General features: G+C 34.6%; 1 protein-coding gene across 1 annotated transcript in view; it reads right to left on the reverse strand.

Annotated features, from left to right (window-relative positions):
- Positions 1-4044: 4044 nt before the first annotated feature.
- Positions 4045-21235, reverse strand: part of Atp6v1a (ATPase H+ transporting V1 subunit A) — a 59768-nt gene continuing 42577 nt past the window's right edge. The window contains exons 10-16 of the mRNA XM_027936029.3: positions 18523-18645; positions 18313-18427; positions 17299-17362; positions 15119-15322; positions 8755-8849; positions 7031-7202; positions 4045-5557 (exon numbers count right to left, since the gene is read on the reverse strand). Coding sequence (XP_027791830.1) covers positions 5465-5557; positions 7031-7202; positions 8755-8849; positions 15119-15322; positions 17299-17362; positions 18313-18427; positions 18523-18645 — 866 coding nt within the window. The 3' untranslated portion in view covers positions 4045-5464. The remainder of the gene's footprint in view (positions 5558-7030; positions 7203-8754; positions 8850-15118; positions 15323-17298; positions 17363-18312; positions 18428-18522; positions 18646-21235) is intronic.

Raw genomic sequence — 21235 nt, forward strand, 5'->3', positions numbered from 1 at the left:
AATAGAAGAATTTCCAGTATTACTGAAAAACCAAATGAGACTTCAGAATTACAGCTACCATCATCACAGCTGTTGCTGTTTCTGCTGCTGCTACTACAGCTTCTGCGATAGCTATCACACAAACTGTACAAACTGTTGCATTAATATTTACTTCAAGAAGAAATAGACATATTAATGGATTCCTTTGCTTTAAGCTGCTTGTGGAACTTACCTGGACTGTGTATCACTTATATGCATTATGAACTGATATAACAAATTGTAATTAGTACCAGGGTATCTTTGCTGACGGTGTCATCTGTGGTACAGTTTTTCCAGGGGTTTCTCACTTGGAGCAGTCAATGGCTTGATATCGTGGCATTTTGTATCCTCCTCCCTTCTGCTTGTGGCAGGTTGTTTATGGTGTTTGTGTAAAAACCACTATGGTCGTTATCCAAAAGTATGGCTAAGTGTGTTGGGCCGGTTGTCAAAGACAGGTAAGATCCAATTACAATGGTACCAACCTAAGAGAGGAGGCTGACGATTTGAGGTCAGACCATCCAAGGACCATATATAGTATTGGACAACCTAAAACAGGCACGGTCCCTAAGCCACATACTTGTTTAATAAAACAAAAGGGAGGAGATGTTGGGGATGCAAATCAAGTCAAGATGGCGCCTGGCAGTTTGCCAGAAGGAGTGATTTGTGAAGTAACGCCAGCGAGCCATTAAGATGATAATTCCTTATTGACTGACTGCTGTATCTAGATGATGTTAATTGAGTTAAGCTGTGTGTAATTAGTTGGGTATATGTACCTCTGCTGTCCCGCAGAGAAGCGGTTCCTGCTACCTTTGGTGCCCGCTACTTTGAGTTCTTGCTCAGTTCACGCTGAGTTCACTCGCAATAAAGTAGTTCCCATTTCAACCTTCAAGTTGCTTGTCACCCCCTGGTTATTTGGCCCAGCAGGACTGCGGCACACCAAAAATGTTTTTTAAGTTTCAGTTGCTCAAAAATCTCACCAACAGTTGGTATTTCCTTTCCAATTCAGCCATTCTAGCGTGTATGAAGAAAGTTATCATGATATATTAACTTATATTTTCCTAAGGACTAGAATCTGAGCACCCTTTTCACACAATGTGGCCTAAGTCTTATCTATTTATCTTTCAAGATCTTTCTTTTTTTCTTAAAGGAGTTCTTCTTATATTCTTGAGACAAGTTCTTTTACGACATTATTGTTCATGTTGTTCTTTTCTCTTTAAATACTTCTGTATTAATTTGGTAAAAATCATATGTATCTACTTCTACATTCATTCTCCTAAACTAACTCAATTGTTAATAATTTCTGAATCACATTGTAAATGAGTCCTTCTACTGTACTACCCATGTCCACCTTGTGTAGCCAGTAATTTTTCTAACTTACTTTTTTCCAATTTATTTTTCTCATCTTTATTCAACTTAATTCCTTGGTTCTGAATAAAAAGTGCAGACACAAGGGAAAGACAGTATGATTTAAGTGCAATCAGACTCTGGAAACCAAAAGAACTGAATTCTCTTATAAAGAGCTGTGTTTGACATTGAGCAAATCAACTAACCTTTCTGGACTTCAAATTCCTCTTTTTTATAATGGAAGGGCTATAAGAAATGATCAAAATCCCCATTAACTTAAGAAGCTGTTTACTTTCAGGAGCATTAAAACCCACATTGGTCTATTTATCACCATAATTAGCACATGTGTGTGTATACTTTCTGCTCTTTAAAACACATCTTTTCTCCCAGTTTCTTGATCCTTTAAAATGGTGTTTCCTTATTTTGCAGAACAACGGCTTTTCAATTACTGATTGAATAATTCTTTTTTTTCCTGGGTTCTTAAGAAGCCTCAAAGAGTTGCTGGTAATATTCCACCATTCTCTCTTCAGCTATGAGTTATCATTCAGTGCATGCTAACCTAATATCCCAGGGAATTTTGTATGTCCACCAGGCTTCATCTATCTGTATGCATGTGCTGGGCATTATTTTTCCTGTCTTTGTAAGAACAGTTTGCAATGGAAAATTGATAGGAATTGGCCGTCAATGATTGGTTAAAGTACTCACAGGTGTAATAATTAAGATGCATGTTCTTCATTTGCTCCCAGAATTCAGCAGCAAGATTGGGTTCCACAGTCCAACAGTATTAATTTGTTTAACAATGAATATTTATAATCGCTTCTTTTTATTCTGTCCCAATTCTCTACTCCCCTATTGGTGTTTCCTAGGATCATCTCCCAAATAAACTACCTAAACTCAAATACTTGTCTGAGAGTCAACTTCTGAGAAAAATGGAAACTATTAAAACAATGTCCACAGCATTTTATCACACTGACTTTCAAAAGTGAGTTTTCTTCTTCATGCTCTTATGCATAGCAAACCATTAAAACTAATATGAGGAAGATATTGGGATATTACCTAAGGGACTAAAAACTACCCACTCTATAAGGAAGAAGTCTTCCTGTGAATTCCTAAGTATTCCTCTACATAAACATGGCACTTAGTAGGAATATGAAGTTGTCCATTACACCTTGCTTTTTCACTCCTTTGGAAATACAACATTCAAGGAAAATTAAAACATATCCTAAGCTGGTGTGGTGGCACACGGTAGTAATCCCAGTGGCTTGGAGGCAGAGGCAGGAGGATTTCGAGTTCAAAGACAGACTCAGCAAAAGCAGGTGCAAAGCAACTTGGTGAGACCCTGTCACAAAATAGGGCAGGAGATGTGGCTCAGTAGTCAAGTGTCCCTGAGTTCAATCCCCACTACTAAATAAATAAATAAATTTTTAAAAAAAGCATATCCTAGATAACATATCGGATAACTACACAATGAATGTTGTTCATTGCTACATTGGATCTAAAATAATTCAGCTTGCAAAAGCACGAATTATAAGGCTTTGTTCCCTTGCCTCAAACTGAAGTATCACTGATCTTTTTTAATTTACAAGTTGATTTTCAGAAATCCACTTACGTTTCCAATTTAAAGTACCATCAGAATGGATAAAATTCCATGTGCTATATTTTTAAATCATTGTAAGATACAATGATGGGATATCACTTCAGTGATGGCCCCAATTTGGTTTTAGGATCTTAAATAATCTATAAAGAAAATAAATAAAAAATTAAAAAGGTCATGCTAAAATACTAAGCCCATATACAACAAGGTGGCATGTTTTCTAGCAGATTTTCCTGCCACCCAAAAAGAGAAGACAAATAATTTAAATCCATTTTATTCTTTCATAGATTTTAATAATTATACATAACTTTTAACATAAAGACAGTGAAATCTCAAGGATAAGAAGGCAATATATATGGCCTCTTCTATTCATTCTTTAGGATAGACGGAAATTTCCAAAGGATACAGTGTGTGAGATTTAACACTGGAAAAATACATATGAAACTTGTTTTACTGGCTGCACTTAGGACAAGGTACAACACAATAAATATAGAACTGCATAATCTTTTTAAAAGATTGCTGTAATTTTAACACAGCCTTACTAAAGAAATACTATCAGTGACTAATTCGGAATTCTACAACATATATGTGAAGGGACACTTACAATGAATATCTGAGCATAGTTTCTCAAGCATCTTCATATTCATACATCAGCATTCTTAAAAGGAGGAAGAATGCATGTTTCAAATTCAGTACAACAGAAAACACACTTGGTCAATTAGTTTCTTCATGTCATTCATTATGATCACAATCCTAGCTTGCTGGTAGATTTAACAGAAGTTTTTGAAATCCTTTTAATTTCCACTAGTCTTAGGACCTCTGGGTAGGAAGTCTCCTACACTGGAAGCAAACTGATTAAGCAGCACCATTAAGTCCACATCTCAACAAATCATTGCATAATTCTGTCAAGATTCTGAAGGGTTAAAAAAAAAAAAGTTCTATGGAAAAATATCTTTCCTGAATAGCAGGCTACTGGAAAATATGTAATCTTCAAGGATTTACACAAAACTATACCTGAATTCACTACTGAACACATCTTTCTTTAACAGACCAAAAGAAATGCATTATCCCAAAATTAAATAACATACTGAAGCATAAAATAAATACTTTATTTGTGCTATTACATTGTGTATCAAATCATCACATATGCTCATGTACACCCTTTCCTTTTCCCAAAAAGGAAGCAATGGTGCCACCTCTATTGGTCAGAAAGAGTAAATGGGAAACTTGCTCTCAGTGCTGTTCTGCAGCGTGCCTTAGTACACGAACACAGAGATTTATTATTTTTAGACATACACTTAAAAGATAGGATGAAATGATCTTTTTTTTCACATGACTCAGATTCTGTTACCAGCAGATAAAAGAATTAACTTCATCCCTATTAAACAGAATGGAAACTGTCACACTACTATGGCCATAGATATTCTGAGAAACTCCAAGTCAGAAAAAAAACCCACGAAAGCAATATTCTCTACAATTGGTAAACTGGTTGTTCAAAAATTCAACAAGCAAATAAACATGCAAGCATGTGACATGTTATTACTTTGTAAAAACATAATGTCACTCTGGCCCCAAGAATCACTACAGCCCAGCTGGTTCTTAAAGGGGCAAATGGCCTTTAACCACTACTAAGTATCTTACCTGTGGCACTTTACTGATCATCGCATTGCCACATGATTCTTAAAAACTTAGGCTTCCAAGATGTTTGAGGAAAATAAGTATGTGATATAGATCAAGTTTTCGATGATTGTTTTAATGTAATTTAATGTAGTATATAATAGTCCTTGATACTGAATTTTTCCTAGCGAAATAAAGTATGGTTTAACAAGATGATGTTAGCTAAGTTTGACCACCTGTCTTTTTTTTCATGCTTTGAGAGGGTACTGATTCATATATTATGCTGAGCTCCATGAATATCTTTTTAAAAACAATGTAGTTCCCAATAGCTTCCCATAAATATTCCTGATTTATACTGGGAAAGCAATGCATAATTGGAACATTAACCATCAAAGTTTTTTAAAAGTAAAACATTTCCTGCAAAGTAGTTACTTAGCAAAATGCTAAGCTGCAAGTGACCACATAGATAGTAAGTCATTTCACAAAGTACCTGTCAAAAGGTTTAAAAATATGGCCTTTCATTCTAAATCTACTCAAAGAGAGTATATGCAGTAAGTCCTGTTTTCAATTTAATGGAGATGAGGAATGGGCAAACCTAGTACAAGGAGGAAGTTCACCCTACATACAGGTTTACAGTAGTGTAGCCATTGTATATCATATTTACTACATTCACCACTTCAGATAAAGTATCAGGGAGGCCCTTCAAACACTGGAGGAAAGGAATGTTTGTTTTGTATAAGACCTACCAAATAAACAGCAAAACAAAAGAAAACACACATAGGCACTAGTCTCAAAGCTGCACAATAAAGAAGCAAAGGGTTTGAGATGAGAAATTCAAGAAAATATACACAGATGAGCTTGCAGAGGAATAGGAGGAAAGGAATCACAGTTCTAATCTTCCAGGCTTCGGAATGCATTCTGCATATCTTCAAGAAGTTGTGCATAGTCACCCTTGATCTTTGCTTCACCATCTTTCACTGGATCCTGAAAAAAGATTAAAAATTCAATTTACCTTTGGAAAATAATTTTCAGAATGTGTGATAATTTCCTTATATTTAAAAAATTTAGATGCATATGACTGGGTGTATATAATTGGAAATTAGTAAAAACAATATATTATTCAAAGTCTGATAGTATCATACTGTGATGCAGAACTGAAATATGGAAAATAAATTTTAAAATATACCATACTTAAAATCCTCATGGAAGGCAATTTAATTGAGTAAAATGTGTACAAGACTTTAAAATGCCCAAAGCTCTCTGACCCAGTAATTCCACTAGTATGAAAATAAACAAAACCAAGTACATGGTTGTCCATACCAACAGCTGGAAATTTCCTAAATGCCTTGGAAAAATATTACTCTCCCAAAGCATTAAAAAAAAACTAGTGATGCTTTTGATACAATAAGCATGTAAATAGAAAAGTTTTCACCTTCAATCACACTACTAGAAATCATTTTTATAGGTTTATTTTTCATCTTTTTCCTAAGTGAATTTTTAAAGACAAAATTTAAATCAATTTATATATGATTTTTTTTTATAAATTATTTTTTTCACTCTATAATGTATTTCTTCATGTTTTTGGGTATTTGGAAAAAAAATTAATGCCTTCATATATTTTATCCTATGGATATGGCATAATTGATAGAGTGCTTGCCTAGCATGTATAGGACCCTGAGTTTAATCCCCAGTACTGCAAAACAAAACAAAACAAAAATCTCTGATTTTTTCCTTGGTTCACATATCTCAAAGTGGAATGACAGGACCCAAAGAGTGTTAATATTAATTCTTGATATAGTGAATATTTATACAGATTTATATTTTTAATCTATACTGTAAATATACATATATAAATATATAAATATACATACATATATTCTATGTTATGTAAAAATTTAATACATTATATATACATGCTGAGAATCATTCTCAGTAGGTAATTAGTAAATATGCCTGAATGTCATGACTTAATTAAATTAAACACAATTCAATTGATCAAATATTTTAAAAACAATCTTATACATTTGAGTTTCTACTGGTAATTTAACATAACTACCTATTTTTATCTTGTGGGTCATGTAAAAGTAAAAATGTGTACTACATGATATTTGGAAGAAGTAAATAGAGCAGACATCATTTCAGAAGAACATGGGAGCTAGATGTTAATAGGCACTTGAAGTAAGATAATTGCTGCTCGACAATGAATTTAGCTCTAAATTGCCTGGCAGCTAAGACAAAAGAGAAATAGTCAGCATTTATTTTAGATGTGACATACTATAATTTTTTATCACTGGAATTCCTACTTGAATATCACCTCAAGACCTGTTCTGGTTATATACATCCTGAGCATATATGAAAATGATAAAAGCAAGTTTCATACCCCAGGTTTGGGACTCAAACTGTTAGAGGAAAAAAAAAAATTCCTACTAAAAAAGTTACAGCAGAACCAAAATATACCTTGAATTTCATGGAGGAAAGTTTATAGAGGATCTCCCCCATGTGCTCACGGATAATCGACCATGTGATTTTATTGTCACTCTGGGCAGTGGTTTCAACAGCTCTACGGGCCATATCATAAAATGCAATCATGTTGGACAGCATCCCTACTGTCTTGTAGAATGGGCAGAACCTAGGGTAAATGAAGGTCAAAAGAATGAACAAAAAAAAATTCCAAAGTGGGTTCATACTTTCAGTATGTAAAACGTTAACTATAAATTACCAGGGAATCAGCTTCTTTATTTAAGTATGCAAACTGCTTATATTTATTAGATGATACATAAGAAAAGAAGAACAATACAAAAAACCAATAATTATTTAAGGAGAATTTTTGGGCAAAGACACCTCAGTACTGGTATGGATGGATATGGAGATATCTATTTTATTTGTTTTAAGGGTGATGTTTATTTTTGTCTGTAAATTCATCAAATAGGAGGGACAATGAAATAATATTGCTACAATATAATGCCCCTCCCAGGATTTGTAGTATTTGTAGGATTTGTAGGTAGGTAAGTAACTCAAATGAAAAATAACTGAGTTGTAAAGACTCCTTTGTGATATTAGTTAAGGTTTAATGAATAATAGGAAGGGGGGAACTGCAAATTGCTGTGAGTTAATAATAGTAGCCTCTTTCTCTTTAATATGTTCATTTTCTTTTACTCATACCTTTTTGTAACAAAGAAATAGAGACTGTACGTACACATGAGTAAATATCAATTCAATCACATTTGTCCTTATCAGTCTTCTAACACACTCCTAGACATCTGCATACATAATTTCATGCATAGTCCTATCACACCTTTTCCAAAGATTTTTCCCTAGTTGAGTTATCTTTGTGTAGGCGGTTTTGTTCCTAGAGCTTCTTAAGTTCCCGATTTAACAGATTTCGAAGGCTTACTGACATACTGGCATATTTTCTGCTTGCTCTATGGTCTGATTAATCCTATTTGCTTAGTTCTCTGGTTCTTATGTGGAACCAAATATGATTTGAGGGAGAAAAGCTAGCCTGGGAGAAAAGGGCTCAAATCCTCACAGTTTAAAAGAAATAGGAACTTTCAACATGCCACAGGAGTGGCAGAGACAACAGTGAAAAAAAGCAAGCACTGGGCAGGAGTGAAGGGGCTGGGACTGGCCGCAACAAAGGCTTTGGTGGAAAGAAAAAGATACAGGACTCTTGACAAACAAGGCAGGAAAGAATAACATAATTATCTAAGCGAAGAGTACAAGAGACATGGGCAATGAAAGGAATTAGCAAAGATAGTTTCTAATGCAGGTAATGATCCCCAGGCTCTGCACACTAAGCCATAATTTAGTCTAATTATAGACAGTTGTATGAGTGAAAATACTGTCATAATTTCACAAATGAGCAAATTGAGAAAAGGTGATGATTTCAACCATTAGATGTCTGCTATGAATATACAAAATAAACCAATATATTGAGTCAGCGTTTATCTGTGTGAGGAAAAAAAGGTTTTAATGTGTAGGTAGCTCCTTGCCCAAACACAACAGAAAATCCTCAAATAAGGAAAGAAAATCAGAAGGGGAGGTGAAGGGGAAGTACTGGGCAATAAAATCGACAAAATTATGTCTGTGCATTTACATATATATCACAATGAATCCTATTATTTTGTATAATTATAATGCCTCAATTAAAAAAAAAGAAAAGAAAAATCTGTATAGCCTACCTGTCATAAGGTGTATATCCATTTTGTTGTAGGAAGTCATCTTTGATAAGCTTTGCTACCTCCAGAGTGATTTTATCAGTTTCTGCTAAAGAGGCCTAGAAGAGAAAAAAAAATTACATTTTTAGAAATTTTGTTCCATCATGTCGGTACCAATGGTGATAATCAGTTAAGCAAGCAGAAATAATATAATCAACACATTATATTTAACCAAAAATTTTATTTTCCTGGTACTGGGAATCAAACTGAGGGGTGCTCTACCACTGAGCTACATCCCTAGCCCTTTCTTACTTTTTGAGAAAAGGTCTTGCTAAATTGCCAAGGCTGGTCTTTAATCTGTAATCTTCCTGCCTCAGACTCCCGAGTTGCTGGGATTACAGGGATGTACTAATAAATTTGCTTTATGACTGCTTTTGATTGTTCTTGTTTGTGGTTAAAAAGTATATAACATAAAATTTGCCATCTTAACTATTTTTAAGAGTTCAGTTCAGAGGTGTTGTGAAGCCGATTTTCAGAAGTTTTCTATCTTGCAAATCTGAAATCATATGTCCGTAAATAGTAAGCCCCTCTTCTTCCCTCCTCCAAGATACTGATAACCACCATTCTATTTTATGTTTCTATGAACTTGACTACTTTATTGTAAGAATATCTTTCATAGTGCATTATAGTTATACATAAAACTGGGGTTCATTTTGATGTAATCATACATGCATGGAATATCATTTGCTCCATTTCAGTTCCTAATACATCCTCTTTCCCTCTTCTCCCTTCTCCTGTTCCCCAAACTCTACTCAAGTCGTCTTCCTTTCATTATTTATTGTTTTTTAAATGTTTTTATTAGTGTATTATAGTTACACATAATATTGGGGTTCATTTTGACATAATCATACATGCTCCATTTTAGTCTCTAGTGCGTCCTCTTTCCCTCCCCCTATCCTCCTTCCTCTACTAATCTTCCCTCTATTCATTTATCCATTTATTCTTAATTGGTGCTTTATAGATATACATAAAGGAGGAATTCACTGTGGTATATTTATACATGCACACAGCAAAATTTTGTCAAGTTGATTCTGCGTTTCCTCCACCTTTTTGTCTCTCCTCCCTTTCCCTTTTTCCACTCCAATGATCTTTTCCCTTTATGCTTATGATACCCGCCCCCCACTTCCCTATCCCCCCTTACTTTGTTGTAATTTCTGCATATGAGAGAAAAAATTCACTGACCCTTGATTTTTTGAGTCTGGTTTATTTTACTCAGCATGATGTTATCCACGTCCATGTATTTACCAGCGTATGCCATAATTTCATTCTTCTTTATGACTGAGTGAAACTCCACTGTATATATGCCACATTTTCCTAATTCATTCATTTATTGATAGGCACCTGGGTTGATTCCATAACTTGGCTATTGTGAACTGCACTATTATAAATATTGATGTGCCTATATACTATAGTATGCTGATTAGTATGTTGATTTTAGTTTAGGATTTTTTCCTGCAAAAATAGCAAGGAATGGGATAGATAGGTCATATCTAGTTATCATAGATAGTTCCATTCCTAGTTTTTTGAAGAATCTCCATACTACTTTCCAGAGTTGTACTAATTTGCACTCCCACCAACACTATTATGAGTGCACCTTTTCCTCTACATTCTCGCCAGCATTATCATTATTTATATTCTTAAAAATTGCCATTCTGATTGGATTGAGATGAAATATCAATGTAGTTTTGATTTGCATATTCCTGTTTGCTAGGAAGTTGAACTTTTTTTTCCTGTTTGTTGGCCATTTGTATTTCTTCTTCTGAGAAGTATGAGTTTGTCTATTTTAGATAGTACTTAAGTGAAATCATAACAGTATTTTTTAAATGAATGGTGTATTCACTTTGCATAATATCCTCAAGGTTCATTCATGTTATAGCCAGGGAAAGGATTTCCTTTTTTAAAAAGGCTGAATAATATCACATTGTATGAACATACCACTTTGTTCATTCATTTATTTATAGATGAACATTTGAGTTGTTTTCACTCCTAGCGCTGTTGTGAGAAGGGCTGCTATGAACATGAGAGTACAAACTGAATAATGTTGTTTTTTTTTTAATTGCTTTTAGTTGTAGATGAACACAATACCTTTATTTACTTTTATGTAGTGCTGAGGATCAAACCCAGTGCCTCACACATGCTAGGCACCGCACTCTACCACTAACCCACAACCCCTGTCCCTGTCCCTGATTAATGTTCTTTTTTTAAAAAAAAAAATACTTCTTATCCTGGTTTATTATTTTAGTTATTTAAATTCTTAGTTTTAAAAATTTCTTGGGAGTTGTGAGAAAGGGACAGGCAAAGTTAATTGCATTCTTCTATTATTTGTATGTATTAAGTTTCTTAGGTAAGGATCAGGTCTTTTTTAAAAAAAAAAAAAAATCCCTTCTATCTCATATCCCTTCTTCAATCACAGGTAAATATTAAAATGTGTTTTATGTGTTTCCTTTTATTTATTTAAATTTATGTGAAAAGTACATTTTGTATTAGTATTTTCATTATGTAAATCATTCTCATTTGTGCCTTAGGCACTGTTTTTTCCAGATCCATCCATGACACCACGTGCCATACAGTTTGCTGCACCTAGCTCTTGTACAAACCATTCTGTGTTTTTTTTTTTTCTTTACCTTTTTTTTTTTTCGGTCCCCTGGAGAAGGTACCCAGATTTCCTCTAATTCCCCACCATCATTAATGTCCACTTTAGGACTTGTTTGAGAATTTCTCTGGAGATAAATATCCAGAAGCAGAGCTACTAGGTTCCATGGCGTGCAAGCAAGTCCCATTGGACTGTTCTTTACAATGGTAGCACCAGATGACATGCCACAAGGAGTACACTAGTTCCTCCATTCCCACAACACTTGGCAATACCCAGTTTTTCTCACCAGAGTAATGTGATACGTCATGGTTGTTGGAGAATTTTACCAAAGGTCTTTAATCTTTTGGGTTTTCTCTTCCATAATCTGTCTGATCTTTCCTTTGGTCATATTTGTTGGGGTTCTAGTCTTCTTGTTAACTTAAAGTTAATATTTTAGAAAGCCCACCAGTTTTACATCAGTTTGTTACCTTTATTCATGGGTAAGCCTTTGTTGAACAAAAATTCTTACTTTTATCAAAAAACCTTTGTTTTCTTTTAATGTGTTCAATGAGGTTTGTTTAAGAAGTCCTTCTCTAATCCTAGATCAAAATGTCATCCTTAATATTTCTTTTCTATTAACCTCTTCCCTCTAATAGTTAAATTGATAATCTACCTGGAGTCTACCTTAATAATATGTGGAATTTAGTAGCAATCCAGTTCTATTTTCTCCAAATAGTAGTTTTCCACTGTTCACTAAAAGAACCTATCCTCCTCTCACTTGATTTGTGGAGTCACTTCACAATATCAAGGGAACGCACAAACACAAGTCTATACCTATTCTGTCCCACCACTGTTTGTTATTTCACCAATACCATACTGTTGTTCTTACTATGGTTTTTATTAAACAATAGAGGGAAGTTCCTTACTTTTTATTTTTATATTATTTTTAAGATTGTGAATCTTTGTGATGGCAAATAGATTTTGGAATGATTAGTGATTTGCTCAGAAGATTCAACTAGAAATTTGACTAGCATCACAGTGAACTTATATTTTAAAGAGAAGTGGCAATTTTTTAATAAGTCATCCATCCAAAAGAGTAGACTCTTTTTAGATCATCTTCTGTTTTATTTTTTAGTTTAAAGATATTTTCCATAACAGAAATATGGATTTCTGGGTAGTGCATATACTCTATTTGTTGTTGCTATTATGAACATCTTATTTTAAATTTTATTTCCTAATTAGTATTGCTTGTATTGAGAATTTTTATTTTTCAGTGCTTTGGACAGAACTGAGAGCCTCATGCATGCTAGGCAAGCACTCTACCACTGAACCACATTCCTAATCCTAGTGAAATTTTCTTTATTTATATTTATCTTGCATTGCAACTCCTTCTTATATTCTTATTATTTCTATTCCTCTGTTGTTATTTTTGTAGTTATATGAACATATTATCTATGAATAATGACATTTTAATCTCTTCCTTTACAAGTTGTCTGATTTCTAACATTATTAATAAGGACCTCTGTATTCAATTGAACACAATGATAACAGGCATTCTTATCTTGATATTGATTTAAAAAAAATAAATTGTATCAAATATTTCCCCTACATTTAGCATGCTATTTTTATTTTTATTTTTTTAAGATGGGGTCTTGCTATGTTGCTAAGGCTAGTCTCGCATTCTGGGCTCTTTGGCCACAGCCTCCACAGTAGCTGGTATTACAGACACATGCCATCACATTCAACTTAGTATCTTTAAAATTTTTTTTTTCTTTTAGTTGTAAATGGACACAATACCTTTGTTCATTTATTTTTATGTGGTGCTGAGGATCAAATCCAGCACCCCATACATGCTAGGCAAGCGCTTTACCACTAAGCTACAACCCCAGCCCCTCAGCTTAGTATCTTTTAACAAACTAAGGAAGTTTACTTCTATTCCTTCTTGCCTAAGAGGTTTCTAAAACTCATAAGAAATAAACTTCAAATATTTTTTCCATATTGATTAAGATATTCTTTTCTGTTACATTAATTATACTGGGAAATTATAATAATACTGTGTTGAATCACATTTGCATTCCTTTACTTGTTCAGGATACATTATTCTATTTTGAATAACCTATTTGGTGTAACAAATAAACATTTCATACTTTTATATCTACATTCATAAACAAAATAAACATGTAATTTTATTTTCTGTATTGCCTTTATCTGGTTTTGCAGGTCTTCTGTTTGTTGTTAATCTCAGAGAGCCACAGTACCCTATAAATAATAAATATTTAATACATGCTATACATGTTAGTTATTTAATAAAACTATCTTTATTGGGAAAAATTAGGAGGTGAATTTTTAAGGTATCATCAAAAGAACAGAATCAGGTGGAGAACTCTAATAGTCCTTACCTTTTCTTTTTTGGTACTGGGGATTAAACCTAAGGACACTTAACCACTGAGCCACATCCCCAGCTCTGCCCCCCTACCTGCTGCTAAATTGCTGAGGTTGGCCTTGAACCAGCAATCCTCCTGCCTCAGCCTCCTGAGTTGTTAGGATTATGGGCATCTGCCACCATGACCGGCCCTAAAAATTTATTTTTTCTTTTTGTGGTGCTAGGAATCGAACCCAGGGCCTTGTGCACATGAGGCAAGCACTTTACCAACTGAGCTATATCCCCAGTCCCTCTAACAGTCCTAACTAGTTCTGCATACTATATGAAAAGTCATTCGATTCAGCAATTTAATTAGGCTACATTTAATTAAACCATCACCATCATCACCTTCTTTTTTAGGGTGGGGTACTAGGTACCCAGGGGTACTTTATCAATACCCAGTTCTTTTTACTTTTTATTTTGAGACAGGGTCTTGCTAGTTTGCTGAGGCTGGCTTCAAATATGCAATCATCCTGCTTCGGCCTCCTGAACCAATGGGATTATAGGTATGTACCACTGCACCTGGCTCACCATCTTCTTGTGAAACATGAAGACATAAGTATAAGAATGTAAGTTACTTGTTTAAGATCCATAGTTAATTAATGGATGGACTAGAATCCAATCCTTGATTCCCAGTCCCAGTGTTCTTAAAAAATTTTATGTTAAAGACACTACCTCTATCACTTCTAGTTTGATTGGTTGATGGATACATTTCATTTAAAGAACTCAAAGAAAATCAAGTGGTGTTTTGTTTTGTTTTTTTCCTCTCTCACCTACAATAAACTCAGGACCATGCTAAGGGCTATAAAGAATAAAAAATTTGGGCTGGGTCGTGGCTCAGTGGCAGAGCACTTGCCTCGCATGTGTAAGGCCCTGGGTTGGATTCTCAACATCGCATATAAATAAATAAAACAAAGGTCCACTGACAACTAAAAATAAATAAATAAATAAAGAAAGAAAGAATAAAAAATTTGCCAGGTGTGGTAGCACACTACTATAATCCAGCAGCTCTGGAGGCTGAGGCAGGAGGACCACAAATTCAAACCCAGCTTCAGCAACTCAGTGAGACCCTGTCAATAAATAGAATGTAAAAAGGGCTGGGGATGTGGCTCAGTGGTTAAGCATGCCTGGATTCAATCCTCAGTACGCCTCCCCCCTCAAAAAAAAAAAAAAAAAAAAGAGAATAAAACATTTTAGTTAGTTTTAAAAATATTTAAAACTTATTATTAAAATTGAATTTAAGTTTAGGATTTATTCATTTTGCTTGGTAAGAATATACCCAAGGTTTTAACTGGCCACTGTAACACTATACCTCATGGGATTTAACAACTCACCTTTCCTACAAGCTGTACAATTTCTGCCAGGTCTTCTTCTTCCTGAAGAATTTCCTTAGCTTTGGTCCTCAGAGGAACAAACTCTGTGAAATGTTTGTCATAGTACTCGTCCAATGCACGCATGTACTTGCTGTAGCTGATGAGCCAGTTGACAGAGGGGAAATGCTTACGTTGGGCTAGTTTCTTATCTAATCCCCAAAACACCTAATAAAAAAAATAATTTTCTTAAAAAGTTTTTAAGAGTATTGAATCAGCATATTTGTTTTTCCTAAATATGTTATGTTTAATTTACTGGGCAAGTTATTTAATTTTTAGTATGTGTCAAGTGTTATCAAAACAGAATAAACTTGTAGAAAATGTTCATTAAAAATGTATTCTCACTTTCAGGGTGGATAATAATACAAATCAAATTCAAATTTTATCTAACTTTCCTTAATAATGTGAAATGTGATAGCAAAAAGGCAAATTGACACTTTTCAAGATTATTATGGTACAATATAAACATAAGAACAAGAAAAGGCTTATTGAAATGGAACGGATACTTTACTTTGATTAAAAACCTCTAAATGTTCTGATTAAATTCAGTTTCCTATCATTAAGGAGCAATGCAATAAAATTTGACATTCATGCTTCAGAGACTAAACTTTCATAGATATTTTATGAATTTCTAACTCTTCCACCTTCCCTCATAATTTAAACTTAAAATTTTAGCATAGGTTAAAGACTTTAAAAAACGTAAACTTAGCCTCTGCCATTTCTTCTGATACTGTCAGAAACACAGGTAATTATTCTGTTTTTCCTACATGAATTATACATACATACTTACTTATGATTCATTCCTTCATATAAACTTTTTTTTTTTTTTTTTAATTATAGCTCTGAATCATATATCTTTTTCTGGGTACTGCGGATTGAACCCAGAGGCATCAGGGGCACTCAACCACTGAGCCACATCCCCAGCCCTATTTTGTGTTTCATTTAGAGACAGGGTATCTCTCACTGAGTTGCTTAGCACCTTGCTTTTGCTAAGGCTGTTTTTTTTTTTTAATTTTTTAAAAAATATTTATTCACAATACCTTTATTTCACTCAATTTATTTTTTACGTGGTGCTGAGGATCGAACCCAGGGTCCCTCACGTTGGAGACGAAAGCTCTACTGCTAAGCTACAACCCCAGCCACCCCCCCCCCCCAAGGCTGGTTTTGAACTCACAATCCTCCTTGTCACAGGGAAGCAAATGCCAAGGCATTAAGTATATTTTCTGATTTTGCTGTCATCTAGATATAGTTAATAAATGAGTGAAATGACTGGGTCACTTTTTTTTTTTTTTAAGAGGAGGGGTACTAGGGATTGAACTCAGGGGCACTAGACCACTGTGCCACATCCTCAGCCCTATTTTGTATTTTATTTAGAGACAGGGTCTCATTGAGTTGCTTAGCACCTCACTTTTGCTGAGGCTGGCTTTGAACTCAATATCCTCCTGCCTCAGCCTCCTAAACTGCTGGGATTAAAGATATGTGCCACCATGCCCAGCTACTGGCTCCCCCCATAAAAAAATGTGGATGTGCCATCTCTACAGTTTTCCCTTGTAATTTCCAGATGATTACCAGGCGAGGTGATGGTAGAGCCACAAGATGGAACAAGCTATGGAATCCAACTATGACAGAATGAAATAGAACCCCTTTTGGATAGGATCATCTACCCTTGATCATACTTTTGAGTTAAAATAAACTTCTAGGTTTTTGCCATTACACAATTAGTTTTTTAATTAAAAAAAATTTTTTTTACTTGTTGATGGACCTTTATTTCATTTGCTTATTTTAATGTGGTGCTAGGAATCGAACCCAGTGCCTCACACGTATGAGGCAAGCACTCAACCACTGAGATACAACTCCAGCCCCTATTACACAGTTTTTGACCTGTTTGGACCCTATAGTTACAGTTATCTGTGCATATTGTCCATGAATATATTAAGTTTAATATAACCCTGGTAAAAGAGCTAAGGAAAAGCAGTATTAAAGGCTCTTGGTGTTAAAGATATTTCTAAAACATACTTTACCACTGTTTTCTCTTTAGTGACTAAATTAAATTTTACATGATGACTTAAGTAGTGTTAGAACAGCTAAGAAGAACAGCACAGGAGGAAAGACTCAGAAACTAAATACACTACGGAAGGACATACCTGAACAATACCAAGAGTAGCAGATGTAACTGGATCAGAAAAATCACCACCAGGTGGAGAAACTCTAGAATAAAAAAATAATAGTAATGATATAGCCAGCAGAATGCTATAAAAAATAACACGTAAAAGCCAAATTTTTTGAAAGTCAATTTTTAAGTTAAAGCTTATTTATTTATTTATTTATTTTTGGTGTTGGGAATTGAACCCAATACCAAAACAAATTGAACAAAAGATAAACACAAGTTCTATGACTGGGCTGTAATTCAAGCCCTAACTTTTTAACATAAATAAAATTGGAAATTTTATTAGAAATTATTTCTAATTAGAAATAAATGATCCTTGGAAAGAAAAATGTTACATAAAAATCTTAAAAGCCAGAACTACACCGCAGATAACAATGAATTATTGAACACCTTCTCGTGTGAGAAATAAGATAATCTTTTATTACAATCAATTTCATTATTCTATTCAAACAGATGAACAGGAAGGAAGGAAAAGCTGGAGAACTAAGTATGGCTTTATGTATTAATCATAAAATCTTTACTATTTATTTATTGATTTTTGGTGTTAGGGATTGAACTCAGAAGCATTTAAACACTGAGCAACATCCCCACCCCTTTTATTTTGAGACAGGGTTGCTTAGGGCCTAACTTCCTGAGGATGGCATCAAAATTGTGATTCTCCTGCCTCATTCATCTTCCCCCATTGCTAGGATAACAGGCATGTGCCACCATGTCTGGCTTTACTTTGCTTTTACCATGATTTAATTTCACCATGTCTATAATTTTTTAAGTTATTCCTAAACTACTGTGACTCAAATACAATACATCAGTGAAGGTACAACTATAGAGTCCGAACATGTAGAGATGACCTGTACATCTTCAAAGAACTACTTTGAAGCTCTGTGGCAACAGAATGCAGCCCTGGTTAAGAATCACTGCTACCAGAGAAAGTAAAAATATTTTCTCTTTTAAATCTTTTTGCTTGTGAAAAGTAAACCATTTGGGTGCTTACGCTCCTACAATGCTGACACTTCCTTCTCTTTCAGGATTTCCAAGACATTTCACTCTGCCTGCTCGCTCATAGAAAGAAGCCAGACGTGCACCAAGATATGCAGGATATCCACTATCTGAAAAATGAAAAGAAATTTTAAAAGAGGGGTTCTAAGCCAGCCCCCAAAGTCCTATCAGTCTTGCTTACATGATAAGCAACACAAAGACTTACCTGCAGGCATTTCAGCTAAGCGACCCGAGATTTCTCTAAGGGCCTCGGCCCATCTCGAGGTAGAGTCAGCCATCATACTGACATGGTAGCCCATGTCACGGAAATATTCTGATAGTGTAATGCCTAAATTGAGAGGAATATTACAAATTACAATGTTAGGATATACATTTCTGACTTTTTACCCTTAAAAACTTTATAGCATTAAATATATGAAGTAGACTGTTAGCTGTTCCCCCAAATCTACCCTTTCCCTTGTGGGCATGAAGGTGAAGCAAGTCACAGACTTTCCTCCATTTTTCTGAGAACACCCAGAAGTATGAAAGCTATGTGTTAAAAACTAAAAAATTCTTTTCATCTTGGACTCCAGCCTAGTTGACAAAGAGCCCCTGACTACCTGAAATAAACATCTATTACAATGAACAATTAAATGTTTGGTAATATTTGATAGCATAGTCTATCCTATCCCAACATAATACACATTTTAAAAAACAAGAAAAAATTTTCCCCCTATTCTGTGTTGAAACAATTAAGTCTGAATTAATTTCCAAATGTAGTTTGTCTAATCTAGATATCACATATACATATGGATACTTAAAACTCAACTAATTAGCTTTTATGGTTATTTTTAAAAAGTAACAAATGTTGTTAATACAAGAAATATTTCAATTTTCAATCTTTCTGGTATGTAGATCAGGTCCTGTCTTGTAAATTCACAAAAAAAGCTAATATATACAAAGAAGCCTCAGGTTCTGATTCCTGTGCTGCTGTTATCATTAGTCTAGGAACTCAGGATGAATTTTCTAGTTGTCAAAAGCTTTATCTGCGTTGTAAGCCTCAGATGAATTCTTGGTGCATGAAAAACAACTACCAACCAAAAGGAAAATGGAGAGAAGATAGCTTTTAAGGGTTAATACACACAAAAAGATGCTAGTTCACTGTTAAGAAATACAAATAGGATAGCTATCTAATAAAGTAAGAATATTTAAAATGTTAGTTAATCAGTCTAGGTGCTGGTATGTGCTGGGGTATTCACTGTAATATTACTTTAATTTTCTATTGTTTGATAAGCATATAAGAAAGTGTTTAAAAATACTAGCATTGGTGTAGAGGTGGGTAAACAGAAATTTGTCAATAGTTATTACGTTTTTTTTTTTTTTGCAATGACATACCTTCACATTTATTTCATCTTTTTCTTTACAACATCTTTATAATCTGAAAATGTATATATCCTTTACATTTTTCATTTGGATATAGTTATTCCTTCTGAATGATTAACATAATTTAAACTCTATATTAAGTGTTCTATTCTCAAGAATTTTAATTCTAAGAAATTACTCTTAGAAATTGTGTACAAAGAAATAAGCACACAAAACATATGTATGCCCCCGCCAAAAAATCCAACTGACCAACCAAACAACAAAAAAACAAACTCAGTATAAAACACATGCATAAGGATGGTTTAGTGATGCATTGTTTGTGGTAGTAATCAATCCAACTGTCCAATAAACAGATGTTTATTCATTAGATTATGCTATCAAAGGGGCATGGAGCCTGTAATGGTGCATGCCTGTAATCCCAGCGGTGCTGAAGGATAAGGCAGGAAGATCACAAGTTCAAAGCTGGCCTCATCAACTCAGTGAGTCTTAAGCAACTTAGTGAGACTCTGTCTCTAAATAAAATACAAAAAAGGGCTGGAGATGTGGCTCAGTGATGGAGCGCTCTGGGTTTAATCCTTGGTATCAAAAAAAAAAAAAAAGATAGAAAGAAAAAGGGGGGTGGGGACATGAAGCCACATAAAAAATGAGGTAATTTTCCATATTAAAATGGTAGATGTTATGGTTTGGATGTGAGGTGTCCCCCCAATGGGTTATGATAGCCTTAACTGAATCAGTGAACTAATGCCCTGATAGGAATTAACAGAGTGGTAGGGTGTGGCTAGAGGAGGTAGGTCACTGGGGGAGTGCCTTTGGGGTCTATATTTTGTATCTGGCATGTGGTGTCTTTCTTTCTGCTTCCTGATCATCAACTGAGCCACTTCCCTCCACTACACTCTTCTACCATGATGTTCTGCCTCTCACCTGGATCCCTGAGGAATGCAGGCAGCTACCTATGGACTGAAACCATGAGCTCCCAAATGATCTTTTCCTCTTTTAAAATTGTTCTTGTCAGGTCAAGTCACAGCAGCAAAAAAGCTGACTAAAACAGTAGATCAGGTCCTGTCTTGTAAATTCACACAAGAAGCTAATATACACAAAGAAGTCTCAGGTTCTGATTCCTGTGCTGCCATTAACCTTAGTCTAGGAACTCAGGCTGAGTTTCCTAGTTGTCAAAAGCTTTACCTGAGTTGTAAGCCTCAGATGAATTCTCTACCTTCTCATAGAAGTTAACTACCAAACAAGAACAAGAAACATATAAATTCAATTATCAAAAGGTAAGAGACACATTTAACACTTTAACAAAATAATGAGGAAAGCCACTTGAATGAGTGAAATCAAACTAAAGTGAGTGGAAACACCAAGAATTCATCTGAGGCAACACAACTCAGATAAAATTTCTAAAAACAAGGAGACACATTCTGAGGAACAAAACCAAAAATCCTTTGTTTGAATCACTTCAAAGGACTACATGATTAGTGGCAGGAGTTCCCTGGATCCAGTATGGCATCAAGGAGAAGCAGGGAGATAGATGTGAACAAAATACATGTAGGCACTTC

This window comes from Marmota flaviventris, chromosome 8 (assembly GCF_047511675.1).
Source record: "Marmota flaviventris isolate mMarFla1 chromosome 8, mMarFla1.hap1, whole genome shotgun sequence".
Taxonomy (NCBI): Eukaryota; Metazoa; Chordata; class Mammalia; order Rodentia; family Sciuridae; genus Marmota; species Marmota flaviventris.